The sequence below is a fragment of the Scyliorhinus canicula genome, chromosome 11, assembly GCF_902713615.1.
Source record: "Scyliorhinus canicula chromosome 11, sScyCan1.1, whole genome shotgun sequence".
NCBI classification, from domain to species: domain Eukaryota; kingdom Metazoa; phylum Chordata; class Chondrichthyes; order Carcharhiniformes; family Scyliorhinidae; genus Scyliorhinus; species Scyliorhinus canicula.
The window spans coordinates 112,655,204-112,668,478 of record NC_052156.1 but is presented as its reverse complement, the minus strand read 5'-3'; the positions used below and the strand labels follow the sequence as shown (position 1 = coordinate 112,668,478).

The 13,275-nt window shown below is 44.9% G+C and overlaps 1 protein-coding gene across 14 annotated transcripts in view; it reads left to right on the top strand.

Annotated features, from left to right (window-relative positions):
• The window catches only part of plekha5 (pleckstrin homology domain containing, family A member 5), a 460,471-nt gene that overhangs the window by 390,497 nt on the left and 56,699 nt on the right, over positions 1 to 13,275 (top strand). For 10 of the 14 annotated variants that reach the window (XM_038811094.1, XM_038811098.1, XM_038811096.1 and 7 more), the window contains 3 exons: positions 868 to 921; positions 3,043 to 3,123; positions 6,509 to 6,574. In XM_038811094.1, coding sequence (XP_038667022.1) covers positions 868 to 921; positions 3,043 to 3,123; positions 6,509 to 6,574 — 201 coding nt within the window. The remainder of the gene's footprint in view (positions 1 to 867; positions 922 to 3,042; positions 3,124 to 6,508; positions 6,575 to 13,275) is intronic. The other 4 variants (XM_038811097.1, XM_038811093.1, XM_038811100.1 and 1 more) reach the window with 2 other exon arrangements.

Genomic DNA, 13,275 nt, shown 5'->3' with positions numbered 1-13,275 from the left:
TACTGATTTGTGTAGTCGTTGTGCTCATCAAGTTTTTATTTTAACTTGAAGTGTTCACATATAGTTATCCTTTTATGCAACTCTTGGGTGTGATTGCATTTTTAATCTTTTTGCAGAATCTGAAAATGGCAAACTGCTCCATCCTGTATTGATTTCATCAGTCTTTATAAAATTTAACAGGTTGCTTTCCCTGAAATTGTTTTTCTGCACTAACCAGTGAGATTATAAGTAATGATTTCCATGCGTATCTGGTTGTGAAGTTAACCATGTTCTTTTCTTTTTTTTAAAAAAGTTGTACCTGGGTACTTGTGTATTTGTATTTTAGAAGGGAGAACAAAACCAAAATGTTGAACTTACTGATTTTGTGCCTGAATGTGTGTGCACTTAAATGTCTTGTTCTATGAACTGCATCTGGGAGGGAAATGTATTATTTTGTACCAAATGACCAACTGTGTAATGCTGCTTGTGCTCATTTCATCTGACAGAATACTAATCATTCTTAAGTAGTCCATCAACTTTAAAAAAGTCGATCATACAGCATAATGAATCCATTTAGCCCATCATGCCTGTGCCTTTGACAGAGCTACCAATTAGTTCCGATCTCCTGCCTTTTCTCAATAACCTTGCAATTTTTTTCTATTTAATTTTCCTCTTAATGAAGACTGATGAATGTACTTTTCAAACAAGTGCTTAAACTTACCTTTTCACTTATAACTGAGCTGCTGACAGAGAAGCAAACCTTGTTTCAGTGAAAGTTTGAAAGTTTCCTTAAATTCTGGTATTTTCTTTACAACTGACTATTTTCTGCTGTTGTTTCTCTTCTTTCTTATTTTACATTCTTTGTTCTTCTTTATTGCTGCCTGTTAGAATGATATCCTCGTTCATCACCTTCAAAGAAATCTCGTGTATTTGGATTATCAGGTGGGAGTACTAGAAATTCATTTTTCATCATCTTTAGTTTCCCAGTGCATGGCTTACTTTTGTGTGCCACCAAGAATACCTCAACTGGCCTGGTGGCAAATATCCTCCATTTCAAATGACAAGAATTTTAAAACTACTGACCTGCTGTTGTTTCCAATCTAGATTTAAGATGCTTTGTTACTTGGTATCTCTTCTCAATGCCCCCATTCCCCGTAAATTGAACCAAATAACAGTATTTTAGAACTAAATGGTGACCTGCTCAACAGGAATGACTTCACAGAATTAATGAACGTTCATTGAATAGAGACCCACTAAGAACTTTCTCTGGAAGTTCAGCCAACTTAATGATTTTAACTGCCTATTTGAGTTTAATGTAGCTGTTTTTTGTGGCGGGGGGAGAAATGAGTGAAAGGAACCTGAGAAGTTGCTTCGCTGATTGATGATTAATAACCACTTAATGGGGGGAATTTGCCCAGGCAATGGAGGTGGGTTTGGTGGCTGATAGGTGTTCAGAGAAAAGCTGCTGACCAGGTATTCTGACCTCTTCCCATCTCCTTCCATCTTTCCCAAAGACAGGTTGGGGATCTTGTCAGTACCCAACTCAGCAGTGTGGAAAGACAATTAAAATATTTTGAAAGAAGTTTTTGTGTCTATTTGTGGCTATTTGCCAATAGCAGACGGGTCCCATGCAGCATCTGAAACATTGTAGCATAAAGGAGGCGAGTGTACAAAAGGATGCCAATGAGGCCTAGCTGACATGCATGCAGTCCTATAAAGTGGCAAGCCTGCAGCAGAGGCTTGTGATGACTGGAGTAGGTCTTTGAAGCTGATAATAATGATAGAGGTCTTGGCAGAGATTGCTTGTAGTTCCTGCAGGAAGCTTTCACAACTCATTGGCTACAGACCTTTCCCATCTCCCAACCATTTTGTTCAGAAGTAGCTCCTTCAAGTCACCATAGAACAAATCTCTGTGCAGCCACTGTGAAGGCTGTCATTGGCCTTTTGAAACCTGCGCACACAAGTGCGATCCCGACTCGCCATCCTGCATGTCATCTCTAATTGAACGGTGATCCTAGGGGCCGCTTCTAATTTGATGCTTTTCAGAAAGTTCAACCAGAAGTCCTGTTACTCGTGTCCTGGTTGACCCAGAAATCACTCATCATTCATGGTAAAACGAAGGTGACAAGATTCTGCCAAATGTCTTGAATTAATTTTGGTTTGTTATTTTGATCTTTTCAAATAACTTCATATTAAACTGTAACATTATTTTGACAGCGTACATTGTATTTAATCTTTAAATGTTAACTGTGCAACTTTGATTCAATGCAAAGACTTAATATACAATATGTTAAAAAAATTTGTGAATATACATGTTGGTGTGTTACAGTCCTTCATTATACCCTGAGGTTATACTTTCATTGGCTGCCTGTGAGCAGATATTTTGTGAGAAGCTTTGTCTAGTTGCAAAAACAACATGTCTCATCATAGAGAAGGTGATTTTGTAAAATCTCCAGCAAGGACTGGGATACATCAGTATGTATACATGCATCTTTTGTTAGCACTTAGGATTTTGTGGTGATCCTTTCTCTCTGGAAAAAAAATGGTCTTTGTTTATAAACTTCTGGCTGTTGTGGGAGGTAAGAGATGATATTATTGAATCAGTTATAGCTCCATAAAATAAATCTTTGGTTTTGAGTGCTCAGAGATTTTTTTTAAAAACAGAAAATTAGGAAATTCCATATTTTACCTCTTACTGCAGGAAAAAGAAGTATTTTGCCTGCGTTTCAAGCATTTTACCGTAGTATTATGGCAAAAATATTATAATTTCTTACAAAAAAACCACAAGCCTGTTGAGTTGTTACAAATTTGCTAAAGATGAACCCAATTGATTCATTCCTACTAAAGTGTGCCCACAGAATTTTATAATCAGATTTGTCAACTGATTTTCAATTTCATCATATCTAATTCCCCTGGAGTAATCTTTTCAGTTTGGTGTATAATGCTTGCAAAAGGCTTTGGTATCTACTCTAAAAAGCAGGAGCTATAATCACTGTTTCATCTTTTAAATCCAGCCATGCTGTAAACTGATGTTTACTGTATGCTCCTCCTGATTTGAAATAGATGAAAGAAAATGAACCTTTAATCGCCTCGGTTCACACTATGATTGAGAACTCGGCACCAAGGCCACAAGTATACAAGCAAGTAAGGTCTTGGATATTGGTTGCTTTGCTTAATCACAGAGCCCTGTGTATGGCAGCTTTCAGTTTATTACACTTAAATCATACCCTAGAGTTCTTATTTACTTCAATGACATTCATCCGTGCATTTGAACCATGCTGGAATAGTGTTAGCATGGCTTATTTTACCATCCACAAGATATGTTATGCTTTACTGCAATTTCTACTGAAGATACTCCCATATGTTTTAGATCTGGTTTTGGAATTATATGGACAAGGCTGACAAGCTCCAGACTGAATCTAGTCTCATCTGGAACAGGAAATGAAATAAAACATGAGAAAAATAATCCACTGATTTGTTACAGTAACAAATAAAACCAAAATGAATGGGTTCATAACATAAATAAATATGGGTCAGTCTTGAACCTGAGGTAGCTAAGGCTTGACTGGAATTCTGTTGCCAAATATTTCTAATTCATTTTATTTTGAGTTTAAAAAGAAAATCAAGTCACTTTTCAAATAAACAAAAGCATAATTATTTTGTAAAACTTTACTGAAGTATAAATATAGCACTGCTGCTTATTCATACACTGACCTCCACTCATATGCCCTAAATGTGCCTCCACAAAGTAATCTGAAGTTGATCGTAAACATGTTCCCCTATTGTGTCTTTCTTCAACATTGCTCAGTGTTTCTGCATGGCAGTTGTGATGGCATGCTTAAATGTATATCGTGTATGAAAGCAGAAGCAGCAGAAATTATGTAGTTTGTGTTCATATTGTCTTCAATTTGTATGTGCTTTAAGAGCAGCTCCAAGGTATGTTTGGTGATGCTATGGACATTTGTTATGAAAATGTCAAAATTTCATGTGCTACCTATTGGAAATTGTAAATGATTATAACTTGTTTAGAACTGAGAGACTGCTGTCCTGTTTCATGCCTTTCTCACATGGATTAAGTATTGCAAATTAATAAACCACAATCTGATTTATGGCTATATTTTAAGTAAGCATATTCATCCTTAAAAGCCATATGTGCAAACAGAAAAAAATAAAAACTGGGATAGTGAGATAGATGCCTCAGCTTTCTTTGGTAAAAAACGATTGATTTGGGTTGGCTAGATTGCAATTCTTTGATATTAAACTGGAAGCAATCTAGCTACTTTTGTAATTGAACAAGCCTTCTATAAAATGGATTTATTTTTAATGCAGCTAAAGGAATGAAAAGGAACAGCATTTCATGTTAACTTTAACTTAGATGTTAAAAATGGATATAAGTCATATTTGCCTGAATAATATTTGAATAAAACAACTGATTTAAGGCAACAGACAGTTATGTAAGATATAAGCTGTGGCGAGACCATTTGCGCTAATATTCTGTGTTCCCTAGGTAATTGTTCATTTGAGGTGGTGAAATTGACCTGTGCCAGTTAAATTAAATGCGCTTATAGCAAGTTGGCTGGCTTTTCGACAGAACCATAGCCCATTAAAAGCAAAATAGTTTGGTATAAGATATGCTACCAGTGTGTTTTGTGCTACTAGCACAGAATAGTTTTATCTGCAGTTTATATTGTCTGTTTCATTTCACTCTTTTAATAGTAACTTGCAAACGTGAAGTGTACTTTAATACGCTGCATTTAGAATCTGAATTTCCTGATTACGGTTGCCGCACAAAAAGATTTTTCTAATACTAGTATTAAAATGATGCAACTTGGAAATGTCCAGACTTTTATCTTTTCTGTAAAGTTATCTTTTACAAATATGGAATAGGTGCTACAGATTTGTGCCAATTTTTCAACTGAATTTAACATTGCTATCAATTCATAGGCATATTAAAAGTTTTCAGCTTTATTGCTGGTTGTTGTACAGCAGTGAGATTTAACTCATTGCTATGATATTATTAACTATAAGGCCATGCTGAGTGCATTATGGGACTGGGACTTCCGTTGGTGGCCATGGAATGAGCGGTTATATATTTGGTGACTTCTGCTTAAGGTGCTATTTTTTGGTCTTTAACACACCTGTAGGGCGAAGTATTTGACCGCAAGAGGTGCCTGTGGAAGGTTTTACATTATGGGACTGGGACCTTTGCGCTGTTTGCTTTATAGACCCAACGAATAAATCATAATCGATCATTTTTCTGTTGACCAGCTCGCATTAAATTTGACCATGGTGTTTGCGATATTATTGTCATATTAAGTTTGTCAAACTCAAAGATTTACCTCCTCACTTGGGATGTGGTGGTAAAAGGTAGATTGTTTGTCGTTAACAAAGTGGTTCATAAATATTAGACCACAGACGTTTGTCTATAAAAATGTTATGCCTGTTATGGTTTTTGAAATAAAATCAAAGTGCTGGAAATAGTCAGGTCTAGCAACATCTGTAGAAAGAAAAACAGAGTTAGTGCTTCAAATCTTCTGAAGAATGTTAACTCTGTTTCTCTCTCCACAGATGCTACCTGACCTGCTGAGTATTTCTAACACCGTCTACTTTTATTTCCGATTTCCAGCATCTGTATTTTGCTTTTAGTTTATGATTTTTGAGTGTTGGTCTCCAATCTGTTACTACACAGATTAGCGGCTCTATTCAAATTTCAGGCAAAGGAATATCATACAAGTGCATTTTGCATGGATGTATTATTTTTCAAAGAACCTAATTACAACATGTTTTATCTATTTTGAGTATAATGTGTAATTGCTCAATTTTTCAGAATGCGTTATAAAGGTTGAGCATCCCTTATCTGAAATTCAAAAAGCTCTGAAATCAGCTCTTTTTGTCAAGCGCCAATATGATGTCACGAGTGTGAAATCCCACAAGGCTCTGGAAAGGTTCCTGGGCGATGCACAGGTCCCAACGCACCTCAGACAGTTACAGCCTTAGATGGGGCTGTTTTGGCACTCAAATTAGCCGGACCTTAGTGCATTAAATTATATTAATCACTGTGATTATCACATTGAAAATGTTTTTTGGTAAGTACAAAACAAATTTCGCCCCCTCGAACGTTATATTCCGAAATCCAAAAAATTCCAAAATATGATACACGGCCCTTAGCATTTCGGATAAGCAATCTCAACCTGTATAACCTTTTGCTAAGGATTCCTTTATCTCTCAAAAACATGTTTTCTGTGGACTAAATATCACCTTATTTTTCTTATCAAAGATAACCTGAACTTTCATATTTCAGGGCAAAAAATAAACTGACTTTGTTAACTCCAAAGTTAATTCTCCAATCCCATGATACCAGTGGGAGCTTTATTTGAACTGAGCATAGATTGTACTCGCCCTATCTTCAAAACGTATGCTCCCTTCAAGTTAGGCTAGCTGCTGGGAGCACCAGATTGCTGGTCTTCCCTTCTTCAGTCAATTCATTGAGATTTAACACTATCACTTTTTCTTATTCATGTTCTTGTAGCTGGCTCAGCAGGATGATTACAGAGAAACTTTATACAGCCACAGACGTGGAAATCTGGACATTGATGTAGGTGGAAATATTTTACAATTTATTTTTAGCTAGCTCAATTAATGATTATGCTATGTTAATGGGCCATGGTAAATTTTTGTAATGCGTTCTTTGCAGATTCCTAACTTAAATTTCTGTGGCTTAAATAATTACTCCAATTTTGTATAAACTATTGCTATAAGCTATTACTTAGCCTGTAGATAGATGGCAATATTTTTGTTAACATATACCTTCTTAATAGAAGTCATACAATACCAAATTGCTTACAGATACTGAGAATGCTTTGGGTGCAAACTAACAGAAAAGTTTCTATGTGTCATTTGTGGCGGGTTTTGCAGGGAGTTTCACATCTCTATCTAATCGCACTTAGAGCACAATCTAATGGCCATGTTGCGCTGAAGCAAAAGCACGACGAGTTTGTTAAATTACGGGAGAGGCCAAAATCGAGAACTGGGCCAGGCGCCAATCTGATTGCAATCTAATTGGCATGCTCCCGTTGGCGATATCAGGATCCCGCCGTAGCGTAGCGAGAAACCAGTAATCATCACTTAAGCCCAATCTCCATTCAATTAATGAGAGCGATCCCCTATCTGCCGTCCGTCTGTCCGTCCCCGTCCCCCGTGATCTAATGATCTTCACAGCAAGTGGTCATGCGGGCACTCATTAGTACTCCTTTTTAAAAACGTGAAGCTGGCCAGGGGCTGCTGCAGGAAAACAGGGAGGTGAATAGCCATCTGTGCTTGCAGGCAAAGAGTTCGGGGGCACAAGGGTTGCTGGAGCTCAGAGGGGGGTGGGAGAGCCACCGGGGGCCAGCCTCGGTCGGGGTGGCCCATGGCCCAGTGGGGTGGGGAGGGATCCGGAGCAGGGTGGCCTCAGAATCATTCCAGGGCTCAAGTGTGAACTTATGTGGCATCTCACAAACTACAGCACACACGTGCATCCATGAACTCATGGATGCCCCGTTTGCCATTGACCAAGATGTGGAGATGCCGGCATTGGACTTGGGTGAGCACAGTAAGAAGTCTTACAACACCAGGTTAAAGTCCAACAGGTTTGTTTCAAATCACTGGCTTTCAGAGCACTGCTCCTTCCTCAGGTGAATGAAGAGGTTGGTTCCAGAAACATATATGTTGACAAAGTCAAAGATGCAAGACAATACTTTGAATGCGAGTCTTTGCAGGTAATTAAGTCTACAGGTCCAGAAGGAGCAACTGGAGAGAGGGATAATAACAGGTTAAAGAGGTGTGAATTACCTCAAGCCAGGACAGTTGGTAGGATTTCGAAAGCCCAGGCCAGATGGTGGGGGGTGAATATAATGCGAATGAATCCGAGGACCCGGTTGAGGCCGTACTCGTGTGCGGAACTTGCCAATAAATTTCTGCTCAGCGATTCTGAGTTGTCGCGCGTCCTGAAGGCCACCTTGGAGAACGCTTACCCGAAGACCAGAGGCTGAATGCCCTTGACTGCTGAAGTGTTCCCTGACTGGAAGGGAACATTCCTGCCTGGCGATTGTCTCGCGATGTCCGTTCATCCGTTGTCGCGGCGTCTGCATAGTCTCGCCATGCAAGGAATACCAGTATGGAGGCCTGTGACCAATGCGGTGACCTGGTACAATGAAGCCCATGTATCCACCCGGGCGGTGCACGGATTCCTCAAATTGTGGTTCCAATGCTTTGACCCCTCTGTGGTGCACTGCAGTACACCCCTCGGAGGGTAGCCTGCTTTGTGGTGGTCTGCTGTGCCCTCCACAAACTGGCACAGCAGTGGGGTGACATGCTGGAGATTGGGGGGGGGGGGTTCCCGGGGGAAACATGTATTCATCTCCGAGGAGGAGGACAAGGAGGAACTGGCCCAGGAGGGGCTGGAGGACGAACCCGGGGAGCACCTGAAGGACGGAGGATGGAGGACAGGCAGTGAGGGTCTGGCAAGCCCAGAGGGCAAGGGAGGCCCTTATCCTCACCTGCTTAACATAGATAGGATGTGGCCTCATCTGTCATTCCCCCTCTCCTCCTCCACCCCCATTTCCCACCTTCTTGTCTGTGTCACATCACTCCAGGGTGATGGGACTATGTCGGCACTGTCAGGTTGTCCCTGTCAAGGACAGGGCCTGATGATAAGCTAGAGCTGTACACTCCTCATTCAATGCCATAGTCTGACCTCTGCCTCTCTGCTGAGTGCTAGCTAACACCCTTCACCTGCACGTGGTGGGTGGTGTGAATTGTACAGGGAGGAGGTTGGCAGGAGGCATCCAAGACCTCAATGTCCGGGGAGTTGGCGCATGAGATTGGTGCTCGGCCAGAGCTGCAAAAGAAAATGCAAGAGGTGCAAGAGAGGTGAACGATTTTTAATTATATGTCCGGAAGCCGTACCGGTCGACCCACCAACTGCCCCAATTCCCCAACAGCGCCGGCCCACTCTTTCCACCCCTCCCAGACCCTCTCTCCAACTGCCCCCCCCCCCCCCCCCCCCCCAACTCTTTTTATTACTTTATCAGAGTTACAAAGCTAGAGCTCAAGAATGTGGACAGGGGCAAACCGCTATTCCAGCTCCTTGCCTTTTCCAAAAACCAATTCAAAAAGAATCCAATTGATCGTCCCCACAAGAGAGACATACCAGAACCAGGCATTTCACCTGATCTCACACTCATCTTAGCCAAAAGACCGAGAAACTATTCCACCCCCCTCATAATGCACCCAACCCCACTTTACCTCCTCCCCACCATGCCCTCTCAGTGATCCTCAACCTGCTCTAATACTACATTTAGGTGTGTCCCCAGGATGCATGTCAGAGGTGGAGGAAGCCTGCTGCCTACTGCATCCCTGGCCTTCGATGCCCCTGGCAGACATCCTCTGGGGCCAGAGGGCACCGGCGACTTGCCGGCGGCACATGCCCCATCGTGCCATCCTTTTCCGGGTGCTGACTCCGAGACGTGCCGTTGTCAGTGGGATGGGTCTCGGGGGAGCGGGTGCCCACTCATAGGGTGGCTCCGGGTTGGCACCCAGTGCCCCCTCCTCCCGATCGGTGCAGCATAAGCAAGGATCCCTCCCACCCGGCTTACTCACTTTTCCAACTTCTTCCATCGGGCAGGAGATATAGAAGTCTGAGAACACGCACGAACAGACTCAAAAACAGCTTCTTCCCCGCTGTCACCAGACTCCTAAATGATCCTCTTATTGACTGACCTCATTAACACTACACCCTGTATGCTTCAACCGATGCCAATGCTTATGTAGTTACATTCAAGGGCAGCACGGTAGCATGGTGGTTAGCATAAATGCTTCACAGCTCCAGGGTCCCAGGTTCGATTCCCGGCTGGGTCACTGTCTGTGCGGAGTCTGCACGTCCTCCCCGTGTGTGCGTGGGTTTCCTCCGGGTGCTCCGGTTTCCTCCCACAGACCAAAGATGTGCAGGTTAGGTGGATTGGCCATGCTAAATTGCCCGTAGTGTCCTAAAAAGTAAGGTTAAGGGGGGGGTTGTTGGGTTACGGGTATAGGGTGGATACGTGGGTTTGAGTAGGGTGATCATGGCTCGGCACAACATCGAGGGCCGAAGGGCCTGTTCTGTGCTGTACTGTTCTATGTTCTATTGTATATCTTGTGTTGCCCTGTCATGTATTCTCATGTATTTTCTTGAATTTTGTTTAATTCCCTGTTCTTCCATGTACTGAATGATCTGTTGAGCTGCTTGCAGAAAAATACTTTTCACTGTACCTCGGTACACGTGACAATAAACAAATCCAATCCAATCCATAGGGCCCTGGGGTTCACCTCCGCCAGGCCTGGCGGCTCCCAATGTCTGCAGCACAGTGTCAGCACCCTCAGTGACTGGGACATGTCTGGAGCACTGGGAATGCCTACCTGCGACTGGGACACATTCCCCAGCGACTGGGGCATGCTCTGCCACTATGTTTCCCCTGATACTGGGACATGTTCTGCAGTGCCTTGGCTCTGCCTGCATGGGACTCGGAGACCTGTCCTAGTGACCAGGACGTGCTCTGGAGAGCCTCAGTAGTGCCTATCTGAGACTGGGACATGCCCCGCAACGCCTCATTAAGGCCCGCTTGGTACTGGGTCATGTCTCCCAGTGACTGGGACATGTCCCCGACTGAGCCATGACTTGGACACCTCCACTCATGCTGCTGACTTTGTGTGCTAGGCTCTCCACTGCGACCGCCACCCCAGCAGTGTTGGCCTTGGTGCCATGTATTGCCAGCATCATTTTCTGTGCCGGTAGCCTCTGGGACTCCTCCAATCAGCTATGGACCTGCTGGAGTGGCGCTAACATCCCCCTCTGAATCTCACCCCATCGCCTGCATCAGCTTCCGGTAAACCTGTTCCAGAGCCTCAGCATCTGACCGGGACGCGGATTTGGCCGACCTCCAACTGCTGTCTCACCTGGGAATTCCTGCCTCCACCTGACATCCATCTGCAACTGTGCGGTGCTCACTAGAATGTGCCCCAGAAGCTTGTCCACTCCCACCAAGGAGTGTGCCTCTGCTCTGTTGGAGGGTGGGGATGTCAGCTGTGCCACGATTATTATGGTGGCATCTTTGGAGCCCTCCTCCGAGGTGTTCTCTTGGGAGGCAGGGGTGGGGCAACCTGGATGGGCTGGCACCATCAGCTGCAGGTTCTGCAAGAGAATGGACATGTGGTCAGTGGAAGGCATGGGTCAGTCTGTATGGCATTAACAACTCCTGTTTGGCAGGCCATATGGGTGAGGGCCGGTGGATCCTCATCTCTTGTGCCGTGCGCTGACCTCTACGGTGGTCACTGCCATCCACGTGACCATTCCTCACAAGGAGTAAGGAATCTGATGTCCGCCCCCTGCCGGCCGTCTGGGCCCTGCAGGACATAGAGAGGGAATCGTTAGCCGCATGCATGGTTACTCGCAGGGGGGAAATGAGACTTGGGGATATGGTTGCGAGCTTGCAGAGGTGCGCCATATGGTGGTGGGGGAGAGTATGTGTGAGGGCGGGGATCCGGTGCAAACTCATCGAGTGGCCTAGCGGAGGTCATTGACCTTGCAGCACTGGGTACCAATCCTACTGGTCACACTCCCCAAGCTGACTACTGCAGCCACTTCCTCCGACGCGGTGGTGGCTGCCCTATGGCTGAGCCTCCGTGACCCTCGGGGGAAGAGGGTATCCCATCTGGCCTCCACCACGTCCAACACTCTGACCAGGTCGGCATTGCCGAATCTTTAGGCTGGTCGCTTTGGCGACATGGCTGTGAGCTGAGTGGGATTGGCTGTGCAGGATCAGATTAGGTGCTGCTCTTCCTTGTTGGCAGGGTGGTGGCGAGTGCGCTGCTGGTGAATCACAGGGACCAAGATTTGCATGAAGAAGCCAATGGAACTTCGTTAAGTGCACTAATTAAGGTTTAATAGCTGTGATGGCCAGGCGTAAGTAACCTTGCGGCAGTTCCCGCTTGCACTTAGAAACTTTGAGGTTAAATCGCGCCCTCAGAATTATTTTCATCACTGGGGAGCTGAACTCACTGACCAGACCGGCTGCTCAGAGATTGGGCCGCCATTTTGAAAGGGTGCGCCGATATCTGGATGAGCTTATAGGTCTCCCACACCCCTCCACCCATGGGCAATGTCACCTCCCCACACATATGGGCATTACCCCTCCCACACGCCACTCCATGTTTGATACCCCGCTGAGGGCCCCCCCCCATTTCAGGTCTTCTCACCACCCCCGTCCATTTCCAGGACCCAGCCATCACACCCTCCAACTTTCCAGAGGCCCCTTCATAACCCGCCCTGCACCCCCCCCCCCCCCTCACCTTTCATAACCACCCCCCTTTACCCACCTTTCTTGGGCACAGTCCTCCTCTGGCCCTGACCCTTGGCAGTGCCACCCAGGCAGCCTGGCACTGGCACCCTGGCAGTGCTCCTGCTGGCTTTGCTGTGCCACCTGGGCATCTTGCTGGTGCCAGGGTGCCTGCGTTCCAGGGGAGGCCTAGGGAGCCCACCCTGCACTGTACCTGACCACCCAGGGGCCTTTGATGGCCTGGGATACACTCCGGGTGCATTTCTGGCTGGTCCATGTTTGTATGGACCAGTACTGAACAGGGCCCGGCTGGGGCCTCCATGGGGAACCCGTTAGATTCTGGGAGGCTGGTTGGTCCCGCGTGAGGTACGCCTTAGTAGGTTTAAAACCAACTTAGGAGCGTATACCTTGGTCATGCCCATTTTCGGCAGGGTCCTGACTGTGCTGCCTTGCAATGCCGGGTAGATCTGGCTGCTGGGAAGCCCGCGGGAGGCTTCTCCCGCCATCAGCTGGCAATGTTGCGCTCCCGGTCGGACGTGATGCGACCGGTAGATCGGGCCCTTTATTTCTGTTCATGTTTATTTGATGGTTGTCCATTAATCAACTGAGAACAGCAGTTTTCAAAATTGAAGCATAAACTGCAAAGGAAATTTCATTTTTTCCTATTTCTATCCATTCCTTTCTCTTTCCCTCCAACTCTCGTGCAGACCACTGAAGTCTGGCTGAGATCAATTCCTTCTACTATCTTTGGGATATTAGTGTCATGCCATATTCTCTTTGTGGGGTCACTAAGGATGAGACAACAACCACCAGTATTATTTATGGAATACATAGATATTGGGCTGCCAAGAAAATTGTATTGCTACAGCTGAATAGTACTGCAATATTAAAAACCTAGTCACCTATCAACTATTGTTACCATCTGGCTGGGTGGCAACTTCGAAAA